The sequence below is a fragment of the Pseudopodoces humilis genome, chromosome 11 (assembly GCF_049639895.1).
Source record: "Pseudopodoces humilis isolate 2021_Gansu_Grassland_sample_001 chromosome 11, ASM4963989v1, whole genome shotgun sequence".
Taxonomy (NCBI): domain Eukaryota; kingdom Metazoa; phylum Chordata; class Aves; order Passeriformes; family Paridae; genus Pseudopodoces; species Pseudopodoces humilis.
In genome coordinates, this window is record NC_142210.1 from 5,407,055 (window position 1) to 5,424,132 (window position 17,078).

The 17,078-nt window shown below is 53.1% G+C and overlaps 1 protein-coding gene across 1 annotated transcript in view; it reads right to left on the bottom strand.

Moving 5' to 3' along the window:
* The window catches only part of EPHB1 (EPH receptor B1), a 77,413-nt gene that overhangs the window by 14,185 nt on the left and 46,150 nt on the right, over positions 1 to 17,078 (bottom strand). The window contains exons 4-11 of the mRNA XM_014258300.2: positions 15,048 to 15,203; positions 12,126 to 12,461; positions 9,643 to 9,824; positions 7,855 to 8,017; positions 5,743 to 5,851; positions 5,471 to 5,535; positions 1,525 to 1,647; positions 186 to 433 (exon numbers count right to left, since the gene is read on the bottom strand). Of these exons, the coding sequence (XP_014113775.1) occupies positions 186 to 433; positions 1,525 to 1,647; positions 5,471 to 5,535; positions 5,743 to 5,851; positions 7,855 to 8,017; positions 9,643 to 9,824; positions 12,126 to 12,461; positions 15,048 to 15,203 (1,382 nt within the window). The remainder of the gene's footprint in view (positions 1 to 185; positions 434 to 1,524; positions 1,648 to 5,470; positions 5,536 to 5,742; positions 5,852 to 7,854; positions 8,018 to 9,642; positions 9,825 to 12,125; positions 12,462 to 15,047; positions 15,204 to 17,078) is intronic.

The following is a 17,078-nucleotide window of genomic DNA, read 5'->3' on the forward strand; positions in this document are numbered from 1 at the left end:
CTGCGCCTCCCCAGAGGACTCCAGCTGCCCTGCCTGATTACAGCAAAGGTAAGCACCCCAAAACACACATTTTGGATGTGTGGCACGCTCCAGCCAGCTCCCAGACTAAGCAAACAGGCTGGGGTTTACAAACGGGACACCAACATCACATCCCAAATCCCACAGCCCACGCGGCCTCGCCTCACCCGCAGGAAGGAGTCCAAGGCCCCGTTCTCCATGAACTCTGTGATGATCATGACCGGTCGGCTCTTGGTGACCACCCCTTCGAGGCGGATGATGTTGGGGTGGTCAAACTGCCCCATGATGCTGGCCTCGCTCAGGAAATCCCGGCGCTGCTTCTCCGAGTACCCAGCCTTGAGAGTCTTGATGGCCACGTAGATCTCCCGCTTGCCTGGCAACTTCAGGCGCCCTTTATACACCTCTCCAAACTCCCCTGAGTGTGCAAGATGGAATCATTTAGGTTGGAAAAGACTCCTGAGATCACGGAGTCCAACCTTTGATCAATCAACACCAGAGCTACCTCCTCCTCCTCCACACTAAACATTGCACAGAGCAAGGGGTCCTTGCCCAGCTGAGAAATGGCAGCCAATTCACACTTCAACAATGCTTTCCTCTACAAATCTGCCCACCTGTCCTCTTTAAAAGGGCCAGTGTCTGCTGCTGGGGACATGTTTAGGTTTGCAACCTTCTCCAAGGTGACAGAGCCCAACATCGACACAGGCAGAGGCTGCAGCCACATGTGCAAACCCCCACAAGGAGGATTTGCAGGGAAAGTGCATCCACATTTAAGGAGTACCTCAAATATCAAGTGTCTGTGTTGTTAATCTTGGCTGCCTTTCTGCACATCACTTATCCTGGGGTGGGAAATAATTGGGCTGTTTACGTTGCTGCCCTCTGATTTAAAATACAGAGAAAGCGGTAGAGCTTTCACTTCACCAAAGCAAAATTTGCCTGTGGAAGGATTACATTTAAGCCATGTTTGCAGTCACTTTGCCTTGCTGAGCAGCAAAGGGCAGGTGATACATTGCTGAACTTGATCCCAAACAAACTGACTAATTGCTTCCTCACAGCTTCCCCTCCCCAGCTTCTCACTTTCTTCTCTAAGAGTATGACACAGTTATTTAAAAATGGCAATAAAACAGCACAGATCACACACACACACATGCATGTGTGTATATATACATATGTAGGGGAATATGGCACAGACTACAGTGAGATATGGCTTTTCTTGTTATCTCCTGCAAAAGCCACATGGAAAATCCCAAGAGGCCCCATGGTCAGCCAGTGAATACATTCCTGGGGCCTTTCCCACCTCAGAGGAACTTTGAGAGCATTAAAAAACCTCATGTCCACCCTAACCCATCACAAACACAGGAAAACCTGATGTTTCAAGGCTTCTTTGAGGGCTTCCAGGTGAAGGACCGTGTGTGCTCCCCCACAAAGTTGCTCCAGGTGGGTGGACAGCCACAGAGGAGCAGCAGAGAGGGCAGGGAAGGGTGGGCAGCAGGACACAGAGAGACCCACCTGCCCCAATGACTTCCTCAATCTTCACAAAGGACACATCGATCTCCTTGGCGAACTCTCGGACGGCTTCGTTGGGGTCCTCGTAGGTGAAGGGGTCGATGTAGATCTTCATCCCTGGAGACCCTTGTTACAGGGAAGACAGGAACGGCAAAAGGGAGAGAATTACAGAAACAGAGTTAATACGATTGTTTGGGTTGGAAGGAGCTCAAAGTTTATTCCATACCATCCCCCATGAGCAGGGACACCTTCCACTAAACCAGTTTGCTCCAAGCCCCATCCAACCTGGCCTTGAACAATGCCAGGTACAGGGGATCCCCACAGTCTCTGTGCAGCCTGGAAAACCAAGAGCAGTTGTACCATGGCCAACAACTGGAGACCCTTCTGTGCTCACACTTTCCATTAAGTGGCTGCTATCGCTGTGCTCACCCATACCACCTCCACAGACCCTTATCATCCTCTCCGGGCCACCAATTCACCCCATTCTCCCTTATACCTCCTCCTCTCCCTCTCTGCTCTCCTCTCCTGTACCATGATCCTTCCTCTTCCTCCTCCATGGCAAAGGGAGCAGTTACAGACCTGGAGTACAGCACGCTGGCTTTACAGTGAAGGCTTTATGAGGCTCCACACGTTAGTGAAGAAATATTTATTTACCCAAAAAGGCCTTTGATGGCTTTGTGGCGACTACTAAATTGACAGAGTGCAGCAATTATAACCAACAGCCTGTATGGATCTGTGAAATCCGCCTTGGCTGGACGCCGGGACACACGTGTGGCCTCTCGCCCGAGGCAATGCGTGGAAGCAGGACGCGCCCAGGCTGCAGGGACACGCAGAGAGTGGGCTCTTGCCCTTTTCAAAGGGGGAAAAAACAAAAACAGGTCCCCAGATTTCCCGAATGGGCTTGCAGATATCACATGTCAGGGGCTTACGGAGTTGCCGAGGGGCACGGAGGCGAGGCACAGTGAGGTCACGGGGCTCAGCCTGACCCCAGTGCTGCACCGCCACTCAAAAGGGACCTACAACGGGCTGTGGTGTCCCCCTGGGCCAGGGGTCAGCTTCCCATGCCATTTCTCACCCAAAAAGTGGACTGTGGATGGCACAGCAGCCCCTCAAGGTCATCTCTGGAGGAGACCAGGAAGGACATCGCTGCCTGGCCCCCTTCCCAAGGCACTTCACCCTCACAGGGATTAACAGCCCTCAGTTACACTGTTCAGAACCTTTCCAAGGCCATGATCCCATCACACCGGTGCTTCCCACAGTCCCTCCAGAGCCAGATACAGATGGATGCATGGACCACAGCATCACCTCTGCACCAGGAATCTAAATCAGCTCCCAGCTGCAAAACAACTCAGGAGGAGGCATGAAAGCCTCACAGGGGGTACTGCTGGTGACAAACAGCCACCAGGGGAGAGCTGCTTGTGGGGCATCGAGGACTCAGGAAGGACCAGGCAGGAGAATCCTCACCCCCAAAAGGGGCCTTTGGGGCAGAAGTTCTGCACCTCGGAGTCAGGGGAGGTTGCAATGAAGCCATCTGTGCATCTCCCAGTTCATAAATCCCTTTATGGCTCTGTCTCATACACTTTAACTGCCCCATAAATTCTTTTACAAGAGCAGCTGATGCTCCAGCCAGGATTACAAAGGGATTTACAGGATCATAACGGAGACTAGCTCCCTGATCAAAATATTGAAAAAATAGAGGAGAAAACAATGCCCAGGTTCCCTGTCCCCTGTCAACACAGGCTGGTTTTCAAACATCCTCTGATGTGCCCCAGGGTCTATCCATAGGCTCAGTAATCACCAGGATGAGCCCCTCTCATGCTCATCCCATCCAAATGAGGGATTTGGCACCTAAACCCACTCCTCATCCCTGCCAACATCAGTCCCTGGCTCATCATTCCCACACCAGCAGAAGCTGGGTGAAATTCCAGGTACTGGAGTGCACCACCAAAGGTACCCGTGGTGAGCCTGCCTGCAAAGAGCTTTGTGCTCTTAAAATCATCCCAAGAATCCTGAAAACTGGATTAGGCCAGTTTTCACTACTGCAAAAAAGGGCAAATGTTTTATCACTCTTCTAAAGTTGAAGCACTCTGCACCACGACCCAGACTCCAGTGGCCAGTTCCTTCTGGCATCATGTTTCCTTGGCAATAAATATCATGGGGACAGAGAAAACCCCTTCCTGCTGAATTGTTGGTGCTTCAACAGGGCATTTTTCCTATTTCCCCAATCTCACAGCTGCCAGTGAAGCAATGGAAGGGATAAACCACAAAAAATTACACCCCGAGAGACCCCCATCTCATCCCAAAATCCGCTTGGATCATTCTGCCACCAGCAGGTGTTCCCAGGGGCTGCTGGAGGGATGGCAGAGCTGTGCTGGGAGGCTGTAATTGCTGTGCCACTGAACACACGGTGATTTGTTCCAGAGGATGCTCTCATTACTCCATTAGTTGCTCACCACAAATTTCCCACCTGTTTTGCTCCAGCCTCTGCACTGAGGGAGCGCCCGGAGGCTCACTAACCTTGACAGGGTATTGCTGGCACCCCAGATTTCTGACACCAGTCCTCAAAGCCCCCCGGGTTTAGAAACCCAAGACAGGCACATGCTTCATCGCTTCCCTACCTCAGTTGAGCATCCTGGATTTTATGGCTCTTGGGGCCAGCTAGGGATGCATGTGTAGTAGGGAATGCTTCAAAACAAGGGGAAAATACGAAAAACCAGTCTGCCTGATGTGATCTTATCCATCAGGCATCAAAGTAATCTTGCCCTGCCCCCCACAGTGCAGAAATGTGGAGAAAAGAGGGAGGAAAAGCACAGGTCTGTCATCACCCGGTGATGTTTGGATAACAGTTTATTGTTTGCCAGGAGGTTCAGGGCTCCCCACAGTGCTGCCACAACATTGGGAGGGTTCAGTGTGATGCCAAGAAGGTCTAAAGAGATCCAGTGTCCTCTGCTCTCTTGGCTGGGCTCTCCTGCTTATCTCCAATCCCTCCTTAGCCCTCTCCAGCCCCCCCAGTTTTTCTCTGCCAGGCCGAGATTGCTCCATCCCCATTTCTCCCCTCTGCTCCCTGCCTTCCCCACCCATCCTTCCTCCATCCCTGCATCCCACACCTCTTTTCCCCAATGAAGCACCCAGGATCAAGATAGTTCTTAACACAAGCAAATTGCACCTGGGCAGCATCTTCAGGAGAGTGCAAATGGGATTTACATCCTGCATGTAACTGGTGGACACCGAAAATCCTGGCCCCCAAAGCTGCTGCTTTATTTTCATTTGCAGTGCTGGCTGCTGGTGGGGCACCAGAGCAGACATTACACACAAATACACCTGGAACTAATTCTGGTGCACAGCTCCACCAGCTGCAGAGGTCTCCTAGGAAAAGCTCAGGCTGTCCTAGTTGTTTGCCAAGGGGATCAGCAGCCCAAAACCAGTTAAAAATTCCCAGTCACTGGCTGCACATCCTTCCCAGAGCAAAGTACAGGGCAAGCATCAGCCACACAGCCAGGACAGCAGCAGTGCCAGCCACCAGCACCCACACCCCAGCCATGCTCCCAAAATCCAGAATCCCTCTAAGAGCTCAGCATTGATCCAGACCCAGGCAGAGCCTGACAGGAGATCAGAGGCTCATCCTCCCTCCACCTCTCTCCCTTCTTTCCTCCTTTGGGAGTCTTCACAGCATCCTCTCCCCATCCCTTGTCCCCTACATGCCCCCTGCCCCTGACATACCCCCAAATCCATCATCATTCCCCAAATCCCTCCTGGTACTCTTCCCACCCACAGTGCTGGACCACTGCAGCTCGCCCTCCCCCACACCCTGACAGACACGTGTGGACCTCTCCAATCCCACCCCATGTCCTGTCCATCCACCATGGATGGAAGGGGAGGAGTGGGGCACATGCTGGGTGCAGGTTTGGGAGCGTCTCCCCTGTCTGCTTTTCCCCCTTGTCCTGCTCACCTCTGCCGGTGCTGTAGTGCTGGAGTTTATCACTGTACACTGCCTCCTTGCTGTAGGCGCGCTTCCTGGGAGAACAGGGGAGAGAACAGCCAGGCTTCAGGGATCTGCAGCTGCTGGTGGCCCCAACCCGCTCCCCTGCCAGCAACACTCCATGAGCAGCGGCATCGTGCTGCTCCCTCTGGCCTCATGGGTCCCCCATCCCACCCCTCCCACCCCTAATCTGCACCTTAGCACCTCCACTTTCCAGGGACATTGATCCCACAGGGACCCACCTGCTGCAGACGATGGAAATGGCCACCAGGGAGACGATGAAGACCACCCCGGCCGCTGCGGACCCCGCAATCAAAGGCAGCTGCTCTCTCAGCTCTGACTTGTAATCGTCTGTGAGAGAAGAGGGATGGGGTCAATCCTCCCTGGCGTGCTCATGGAGTGAGAGCAGCCTTTGGGAAGGGATCCCCTCTGACTCCATGGGTGCTGTTCCCAAGGTGATGGGACAAGGGGGATCCAGGCAGGGGGTTCAGCTGAGTGCAACCCCTGTTGCACTGGGTACGGATTGTCATGCTTGGCTCACACACCTTTGGCTTAAAGACAGGGGAAAGGAAATGACGTGGCTTTGTCCATAGCTTTGGCACTTAAATAAATCAATTTATTGAGCAACCTGATCTACCAGAAGATCTACCAGATCTCTGCACATGGCAGGGGGTTGGAACGAGATGAGCTTTAGGGTCCCTTCCAACCCAAACCTTCTTGAGACTCTATGACTGCAACCTGTTGGCCAGTTTGACCAATTTTAACATGGGGTCTCACAGACACAAAATTCCTACAAGTTGTAGGAAAGGAGGAAAATACCATTAATAACCAAGCCAGCCAGAGAATGCTGGGCCAAGACTTCACTCAGATCAGACATCAGAGTCCACCACACAACGGTGAACTTTGGGAGTGAGGCTCTGGAGAACCTGGGAACCCTTGCCACAGGTCTGCTCGTAGGTTTTAATATCTCAACATGAGACAAGTCCTTTTGCAGAGCCATGGCACCCACAGCATCCCTTCCCACCAAGCATCCCTCAGAACCTCCTTTGTCTGCTCAGCACCCCCCATATCCTTCAGCAGCAGGCTGGGGTGAAAGCCAAGGTGGCACTGAGAGGACCCCCAAAAAGCTACTGGCACCCTCCATGTGTCTCCCCATTTTTCTGTGCCCCATCAGTGGTGTGGGTACTCTCAACAGGCAGTATATCCAGCAGATCCCACATTCCTGAGGCTTCTGTAGCATTCCAAAAATACCCCTCTCTCCAATTGCCCCATCAAAATCTGCCAGGCTGTGCCAGCAACCACATGCAAGGGTTAAAATAAAACTCATCCAAAAAAAGCATTTAGCACCCTTTTATCTGTATTTTCTACTCTGCAGTTAATTACTGGCAACTAGATTTATCTCTTGCATGCTGCTTAAATCCTGAGAAATTCTCATCTAACAATCAATTATTATTTAATAAGCTACACAATCCATTCTTATTAAATTTCAATTAATTGCTTATTTGAGGCAGGATTTTTCTTCTCGCTTCTCTAATCCTGAATATTTGAGGCATTGGAGGGGGGTTTATTACCATTTCCTTCCCTTTGGTCACCCAGCATGGCTTTCCTCTTCCCACCCCAGCTGGCACTTGACATGAATGCAAGCAAGGGGTGACCCATTTTAGGGAAGAAGAAAAGCTTTTGGAAAGAAGAAAAGCTTTAGGAAAGACAGGCAGTGAGGCTGGGAGCCATGGATGTCACCTAAGCAAAGAAGGAACCACACCAGCAGCAACAGGGAATGGACTCTCAGCTGCCCCAGGGGTAGGAGGACCTGCTTCACTCACCAACTTCTGGATAAGTGCTGAAGCTGGGATTAATGGAAAACACTCCCATGAATTAGCAGTTTCTAAAGGAAGCCAGTGTTTGTGAGTGCAGGGAAGGGCTGGGGCCAGAAGAAGTCACAAAGGAGAGGAGCTGGCCCAACACACCCCTTTGGCATGGGAAATCAGCTTTCAGATGGGTCTGACCATCCCGGCTTTGCCCTGACGGCTCAGACGGACTCCAACTATCCCAGGAAAGCATCCCAGAGTCCTTCCTCCAAGGGTCTACAACCCTCCTCCCACCCCATCACACTGTGCCAGACCCACAGCTGCTGCCAGGGCCTCTGCCCCCACAGCTCAAGGCAGCAGAGACAGAAATAAACAGCGGGGGGAAACCCGGCGCTGGGAGATGGAGGGTGGATCACTCCTCCCGCCGGCGGCTAACGAGACACGGCCGTAAATCCCCCGGCCCCCGCCACGCTGCCCACCGGGACCGAGGTTTGCGCAGACGAGCTCCTTTAACCCAGCGAGAGCACGAGGCCCGGCGGGACTCACCGTCCGTGAGGGTCTGGAAGCACATCTTGCCGCTGTACTTGCCGTAGCCGGCCACGGTGCGGGCACGCACCTGCACCACGTACACCATGCCGGGCCGCAGCCCCTCCAGCCGCGCCGTGTTCGTCTGGCTGCGCGCCATGGACGAGTTGTACTCGTTGTGGTCCTGCGGGCACCCGAGAGAGCCACGGTCAGTGCAACAGGGACGGGGGGCAGCGGGAGGATGGTGGGGCTGCAGCCCATCTGCTCAGGGCAGGGATGGGGCTCGGCTGCAGGGGGATAAAGGAAAGGCTCTGGTTCTGCTTCAGGAGCTGGGATTGTTAAGCCTGGATAAGGCTTTGGGGTGACCTAATTGTGGCCTTCCAGTGCCTGAAGGGAGCTACAGGAAAGATAAGGATGGACTGTTTATAAGAGCCTGGAGTCACAGGACAAGGCGTAATGGCTTCCCACTGACAAAGAGTACATTTAGGTTGGATATTCGGAAGAGATTCTCCCCTGTGAGGGCGCTGAGGCCCTGGCACAGGGTGCCCAAAGAAGCTGTGGCTGCCCCTGCATCCCTGGAAGTGTCCAAAGCCAGGCTGGATGGGGCTTGGAGCAACCTGGTCTAGTGGAAGGTGTCCCTGCCTATGGAAGGGGGTGGAACAAGATGTGCTTCAAGGTCCCTTCAACCCAGGACATTTTATGAAACATCCCCAGAAGGAACAGGGGAGGCCCTTGCAGCATGTGCCTCCCAAGCAGCCCCCTGGTCCCACCAGAGCAGGCAGAATGGAGTAGCAGAGGGAAACAATAAGATCATCCAGAGCAAAAATAATTTATGAACAACAGATTCCTCCTCTTCAAGTGATTGACGTCCTTGTGCATTTCAGAAACATCCCACAGTTATGGAAACCCAGTGTCCCTGCCCACAGCACGGGGGTTGGAACTGGATGATCTTTAAGGTCTCTTCCAACCCAAACCATTTTGTGATTCCACTAAACACCATAATGTGCCCTATGAGACCCTGCTCAAGCAGGATCAAGGGCAACACTCTGCTGAGATCCCCAGCCCCTGCAGTCCTGCTCTGCTGGCACAGGTCCTTGGCCTAAACCTTGGTGGGAAACTCATGTGTCTCCACTCTCATTTTTTACCACATTCCCCAGTGCTTTGCTGGTAAGAGGCCACTGGTGAGATCATCTAATTATTCCTACTTAGAGGAATTCATTAGAGCTGGCAAGACACAGGAGGGATGGAACAGCTTGGGCCGGGCACGGTTCATCGCAGCGGTCGGGAGCGTGTCCCCTGCAGGACAGGACAGCTGCCAGGGACAGGACCAGTGGCAAGCAGTGACCTGGGGCAGGGACAACCTCCATAACCTTCCCTGGTCCTCTCTAACCCCCTCCCCCTCCTCCTGATGCCATCCCCATGATTCAGGTCCCTGCTCATCCTAGCAAATACCAGAGCCAAGGCAGCCATGGGCACTGATGTGCTGGACAAACGCTGCCACGGGCAAGGACTGGCTCAGGTTGGACAGAGCTCTGAGCAACCTGATCATATGAGAGGTGTCCCGTGGGAGGGGGTTGGAACTCGAAGAGCTTTAAGGTCCTTTCCAACTCAAACTGCTCTGTGATTTGGACTCTGTGATTTAGCATCTGCAGTCACAACTCACTCCCACCTTCTGGAGGCAGCTCGGGTGACCTGGTACCTGTCCTACCTGACCATTCCCAGCACAGCCTGTCCCAGAGCCCATCCATGTTGCCCCTGCCCCCCATGCCCCCAGCCCAGCCCCCAGGGCAGGGCTCCCCCTGGGCTCACCGGGGCCGGCCTGGAGCCCACGGTGCTGCCGACATCAGGCGTGCAGATGCGGCTCAGCTTCTCGTAGTAGCGGATCTCGTAGTCCAGGATGATCCCGTTGGGCTGCTCGGGCTGGGGCCAGGACAGCGTGATGCTCCTCATGGTGGCACTCACCTGGTGCATGATGGGCACGGTGGAGGGGGCTGCAAGGAAGCAGGGAGCGAGGGAAAATTAATGGAGAGGGGTAGGAAGAATGGCTCTGAGGAGAAGGGGAATCCTCACGGCATCCCAAATCTCCCATGCCTGTGGTTGGCTTCCCCATGGGACCAGCTCACTCATTAGCAGTGGGAAGACCGACATCTCAGCAGCTTTACATGGAAGCAGAGCAGCAAGCCACACAGGGAATTCTGCTATTTAAACCAACTTCTCCGTTTAATTAGGGGCTTGGAAATCCTTGGTGTTCTTTCTCCCTGGGACTGCTTACTCCAATGATGTCTCCCATGGTGGGAGAGATGCAGCAGAGCTCTCCCCAGCAGGGCAAACCAAGGTTTGGTGACAGGGTCCAGCTCTGTGTGACATCTTTTGCTGTAACAGCCTCTCTGGGGAGCCAGCACTCAGCACGCAGGGAGCTGTGCCACAACTGCTCCCTGCAGTGCTCTCAGAAATGGGATGTGGGAGCAAAAATCTGCCCACCCTGAGGACAGTGACAGGGAACCAGGGCAGGGACATCCCAGCCCAGCCTTGACTCCAGAGAAGCTGCTGGGGCTGCTCTTAGGGGCTCTCAGGGGATGCTCATCCCCAGCACCCCAAAGTGCTTCTCCCAGGAAAACAGCAACACTGTCCTTCCACCATTAGGGACACTGAGGCACTAAGTCAGGAGACCCTTTTCCAAATGCTTTGTGCCCTCCAAGCTATACTATAAGGGGCAGAGCCAGCCAATACAGCCCTAATCCTGCACTTAATCCTATCAAAAGAAAGGTATCCAAGGTATCTGTTCACACCCAAAGGGGCACTGGCATGTCCTGTCCACAGTCAGCTCCCAATCCAGCCATCTCTGCCCTCCCCCTCCTCCTCACCATGCCTGGAGTATGGGCAGTGCTGGGCAGGGAAAATGCTGCCCTATGTGAATCTAGGGAATCTGCCTGAACCCAGCACAACCAACCTGGGCATGGGATCATGCCATGAAGGGAATCTGGGGGTGGCAGGAGCCCTGTTTCTCATGGTTCCAATGAAAGATGTGGGTAGTTCAGCACTACCTTTGTTTACCCAGAATATATAATCCTATTTTTTTTTTTTTAATCTCTCCACATCTGCTCCAGGAAGATGCTCAAGGGCTGAAATTAAGCACTCTGATTGCTATTTTATTAACTCCCACTAGCTTGGATGGGGCTGGGAAAACATTTGGAAAAACCCACTGCAAAGCCAAAGAGATTTTAGAGGGAGAGCATCAATGCCATGGATATCCCTGGTGAATTTCCATCGGGTTACCCCACAGCCCAGCATTTTCTTGTTTGTAATCAGCCTCTGCAAGACAAACAGGGACCACTGGGGTACAGACAGACAGAAGAGGGTGACCTGGCTGTTCCCAGCTCCCCGTGGTGGGAGAAGAGCTAAGAAACACCCCAAAAATCCACCCCAGAAAAAGAAAAGGCCTGGAAACAAGAGGCAGGTTTGGCTGCAAGTGGTTCAGCAGACAGTGATGCCAGCCGGGCACAAGTGTAGATTTGTATTCCCTGGAGCCAGAAGCCTGAAATATTTACACTGGTTTACACTGAAATATTTACACTGAAATATTTACACCAGGTTTCTCCACTGTGCTACCCAGAGGGAGCAGGATGGCGAAGGCTGTCTGCCCTGGCACAAAGCAGGAATTCCCATTCCCCTTTTAAACCCCGAGCACATGGGTTTCCATCCCCTCAGATCCTCAGCACAGCCCAGGACCAGTTGCCCCCTTGCCATCTGCACACCCACCCCACCAGCATCCCTGTTTGACCCAGAGCTGCTCATTCAGCTCCTGATGCCTGACTGGGGACAGGAAAGGGAGCAGGGGAGCCTGGAAAAGGAGACAAGAGGAAAATGATGGGAGAGGGACGTGCCAGAAGGGACAGAGCCTGGGTTCAGCCCCAGGATGCTGCTCCCTCTGTGCTGTAACAGTCAGGCTGTGTTTCAAGGCTGGATTCACCCCATCTCCCTTCTCCCAACTGGGAAAAGGGGAAAGGTGGTGATGCCTTGTCCTCCCCAAGCAATACAGAGTGGGATAAAAGCAGGTATCAAGTGACCCTTCCACAAGCCACTCACCACTGCCCAGGGCACAGGCAAACTTTCCCTATCCCCATTCCCCTCACCCCCTCTTCTCCAGGCCTTTCTCCCCACTCAGGCCTGGGGGCACCACAGCCATCACACACCCTCACACCCCGGGAGCTTTTCCTTTTGGACACACAGCTCGACTCCACAGGGAGCCGGCAGCGGGACAGCCAAACCCCCTGGCATCACCCGGCTCTCACCAGCCTGGTTGGTGGTGATGTTGACGGAGACGTGCTGCTGTGGGAAGGGGCTCTTGTTGGACACTCCATTGACCGCCTGGATCTCGAACGTGTAGGGGGTGTGAGCCCACAGGTTGCTGATGAAGACACGGGTGTCAGTGAGCCCCAGCTGGCGGGGGACGAAGTCCACGTTGTCGTCGCAGCGGGAGCAGGCGCGCCGGTCCGAGCGGCACTTCTTGCACACGATGTTGTAGGTGACGTCGTCCCGGCCGCCCGTCTCCCGCGGCGGGTGCCACTCCAGGATGATGGACGTCTCGTTGACAATGGAGATGACGTTGCGGGGGCCGGATGGGACACCTGAGGGAAAGAAGAGGCATTCAGACAGGTCCTTGCCCTCCTGTGGAGGCTCCAGCAGAGGACACCCCAGGGCTCTGCACTATCCATCACCTCCTCCTTCAGGAGGGATTTGGCGTCCACAGCTTTGCTGAGCTCAGGGTCAGACTTTCCACACTGGCAACACCAACCACCTGCACTGCAAACAAGTTTCCCAGATGGAGATGACAACTCCCACGCCACAAACCCACTTAAGTCTCCAAAAAACCTCCCTGTGGAACGCACACAGATCCATCTATGAAGCTGGACCCATTTTAATCCCATCAGGAGATGCTGAGATAACGGCAGTGCTCACGTGGAGAAACACCTCGAGCAGATTAACCCAGCAAGAGAAAAATCACTTAGCCAGCACCATAGAGAACCAGAGAAAAAGCAGGAGAGAAGAGAGTCAAAAATGGAAAGTGGTTATTAAGAGTTCAATATCCCAAGTTGGAAACCCGGGAATTTCCCAGCATGGAGGAAAGCCAGCACCACTCCATGGTTTGCAAGCAGCTCCCATGTTGGACAAGAGATGAAAACTGCATTGATCAAAGCCATCAGGAGCCATCACAAATGCTTCAGAGGGTGGGAACTGAATGCAAGCACTGCTGGATTTGGGCTGCAGTCAGTTCAGGAGGAACCCAGGAGAGCATCACTGAGGTACAAATATATGTCTGCACAGATTCAGGGAAGGATGTGGGGTCAGCCAGGATGGCTCCAGAGCCGAGACCACAACATTCAGCTGCTTGGTTATACTAACTAAGGGAAGAAAGGAATTCCTCATGCTGTCTGGGCTGGGGGTTGCACTTCCAAGAAAGAAAAAGGATTTTGCCATGATACAGAGGGCAATAAAAATGATGGAGGACTTGACCTGCAAGGAAAGGTTAAGAGAGAGAAGCACACTCTGTCTTGGGGAAACCCATCCCACGGGAGGCCTCCTCACATGTGTGTGTGCCAGGGAACATCGTTAGGGCTGCAGATAAATCAGCCTCGTTAGTGGCCAGGGACAGGCTGGACAGGGACAGATTCATCAGCACCATGGTGATGTGGCTGGTGGGATGGAGAGGTCATTCTGCATGGAGACACCCTAGGAGCCTCTCTAAGCTGCTGCCGTGGATAATGCGGATGAAAGATTTTGTTCAAATGTCTGGAGAAATTATAGCCTTAAAAAAAAAAAAAAAATTAAGATAATGGAATTCCATTCCCTTTAACTCTTTTCCTCTTTAGGAGTAAAAGTGTCTGTTATGGAGCAGCCACCAGTGCAACATCCTTGCTGGAAAGGGCTTTCCTGTATCTGAGGCACCGCAGAACTGCCAGGCTCCCCCATGGTGGAGGTATCAAAGAGAGTTACAGGTGAACTGTAGGGGCCACAGCAGGAGCAGGAGCAGGGAGAAGGACCTTGATTCCCCAGGGGAACAAGACTGCAGGATCAATATTAGTGAGTTACCCCAAAAATCTGCAGCCTGTCTCTAAGCCTTAGTCCAAATCTTCCCTCCATACCTTAAGCAGTTAATATCTTTTCAAGAAAAAGGGAAAAACACATATTTCTTTCATTTCCCAGCAGCAAATTGCTACCTCCCCAAATTCTTCCCACTTTAATTGCAGCCCCTTCCCTCCTCTGCAGGAGCCCAGGAACTGCAGGGATCACCCTTGGAAGGGTTCCAGTCCAGGGCACTGCCTGCAGCTCCACAATGTTATGTACTCCTCTGACACAGAGAACTTTGTGGATGAACAGCTTGCATCTCTGATTGGAGCACTGCAAAATCAAGCACTGGTGAGAAGAAATAAAAATCAGCAAAGAGACTTTTTTCCCTGTATTCCTATAGCGCAGCACTGCTGTAAATCAGTTATGTAACGAGGCATAATAAAGATCTGTAGATTATCTGTAGTTGTGCAACCTGCTGAATACCTGTATGAGAGCTCAGGTGATCCAGCAAAACACACAAATCCTTTCCTTGTTTCCTTGCTGTGTGCTTTGGGCACTTCCCAGCATGGAGAGTCCCAGAGCATCCATGTGCTAAAGCTCCATGATAGGCTGGTTCAAGGGCCTGCAGCGTATCTGGGGGTGAGTTGAGGCCTAGGTTTCCAGCAGGATGAAGAGCACAGCAGCTCTTTCCTCTCTCCTGGGCTCTTTTCCCACCAAAAGACAGGCTTGAGGACACTGCTGCCATGCCAGGCAGCTCGGGCAGGCAGCCGAGCAGCGACGCATTGCTGAATACCAATGCTTAATGCAGCCTTCCCCCTGTTAAAAAATATTCCATCTGCAAGACTATGAACAAGACAGCCAGAGCAGGTAACTTTAAATCCTACTTTATCCTGGGGACTATCTCCCTGCCATCACCACCGCTGCCTGGGTGATGTATAAACTCCAGAGGCTGCCAGTCAGGTGGGATGTGGGGCCATCCCATCCCTCACCACCCCACCCAGCCGCACTCTTGCTCCCATCCACAGTGTTACAGGGGGAGAAAATAAAATAAACTCCACATGGATTGAGACTTTACCCCTGCTGCTGCCCCAGAAGAGAGGGGAGCCAGACCCTGCAGAGCCCCCCAGCCCCGATCCCGTACTCACTGGTGCAGGCGGCGGCCGGCGGGTCGAAGTCTGCCCGGTAGTAGCCATTGCGGCAGGCGCAGACCGGCGAGGCCTCGGCTGTGGAGCGGCTGTTCGGGGGGCACGGCACGCACAGCCCCGCACCCTGGCTGGCCTTGAATGTCCCTGCAGGGCAGGCTGCAAGAGAGAGCACAGCACGTGGGTCCTGAGCTGTTCCAGGATGCAGGAGCAAACAGGTCCTGTCTTTGAAATGGGGTGGAAAGGGAGAGGAGAGGGAGAGGGAGAGAAGGAAGAGGAAAGGAAAGAGGAGAAGAAAGAGGGAGAGGAGAGTGAAAGAAAGAGGGAGAGGAAGAGCAGACACAGAAAAGCTTCACACATGTATCAGTGCTAAACGGGGTAGCATCTTCCCATGAATGTAGGATGGCCAGAATTTTCCATGTTGGCTATGGATTATTCCTAAAGCCACTAGACAAACACTGCAACCACATGGCAACAATCTTTAGCCAGGTAGAGCAAGGGGGCTGCAGTAGCTGCTTTGCTCCCCACTGCTCGTACCCAGGCAAGGGCATGGCAGGGGGCTGTGGGACCCCTGTCCCCAGCAGCACCCTTGGGGACATGGACAAGAAGGGGCAGGACAGTGCTCCTCTTCTGCTGATGGGTCCCTTTCCACCAACCCCAACAGCCTGGCTCAGGTCCTATAGCTCTTTTCCATGCAAAATTTAAATATTTAATTAAAAAGTCAGTGTGACTCCCATGACAGTGTGTTATGGGTCCATCCTGTTAATCCCCCACAGCCTGGGGCTGGAGCTTCCCAGCCTCTGAGTTCATTCAAGCAGGAAATGGCAACTAATTCATAACGGAGATGTTCCAGTTACAGTGAGGGTTTAATCAGCCACAGGGGAGGTTCCATTAATCAACCATCTCGCTGCTCTGTGGAGAGAGGGTGAGAGGGAGAGACAGGGATGGGGTCCCTCATCTCCGCCCCACCCCACCCATCCTCAGCAATGATGCTCATCCATCCCTGACATCTAACAAAATCTGACAGAACCAAAAGCTGCAGAAGGGAATATCTGTATTTTAGCACATGTACCCAAGGGATCAGACTTCCATCCAGCCCAGAAGAGACTGTTCCTGGCCTCACACCAGGATAGTCCCAGCCCCGTTTGGCTCCCGACTCTGGCCCTGTGGTGCCATCCCCCCAAGGCACAGGTCTGCAGAGAAACACCCGACGTGTCTCATAAACACGGTGATGATTGAGATAATGGAAAGTGCCTCTTAGCCCCTGTCTGCTGCATCAGGATATGAGGCATCTCCTGGCAGCCATGAAGAGGAAATTAATAGGAGCAAGCAGGAGTAACCACTTTGATGCAATTTCCTTGGGAGATAGTGGACCATCTAATCTTTATTGGAGCCCTTTAACCTGTCATTCAAAACTCATGAAGGCCTCCTGCTCACACAGCCTTTCCAGATATTAATAGATGATAGAAAAGAATAAATCAAAACAATATTTTACAATTTTATTATTCATTAGATTCCCCCCCACCCCAGCCTGAGGCACACAGCTGGCTGCAATGAACTGTCTTTTTCCAGTGGCCCTCAGAGCTGGATGAGGACATGGCATTCCAGAGGAACCAGACACCATCACCCACTGCCCTTCCTCTTCCCCATCACGGGAGGGCTGCCAAGTCCTCCACATCCCACCACAGCCAAATGCCTGTGGCATTTTAAGGAAGCACTCAGGGCCAATGGGCAGTGAGACACACAGGGTCACCGTGCAGTCCAGAGGGTCTGAGGGGGACATTTTCAGGATGCTCCACAGCAGAAGGCAGAGGGATGCAGAACCTTCCTCAATACACACACAGCCCTATTCCCATAACAGCACATGGAGGCATAGAGTTACACAGACACACAAGGCAGGAGACAAAGCCACAAATGGACACCAAGGCTTCGAGTGTATCTCCAGCTCCTCACCTCTCCCTCCCCACCATGTCCCAGCAGCCTTGTGCTCCCACAGGAAGGGTGAGCATCTGTGAGACATGCAAAGTGGGCTCT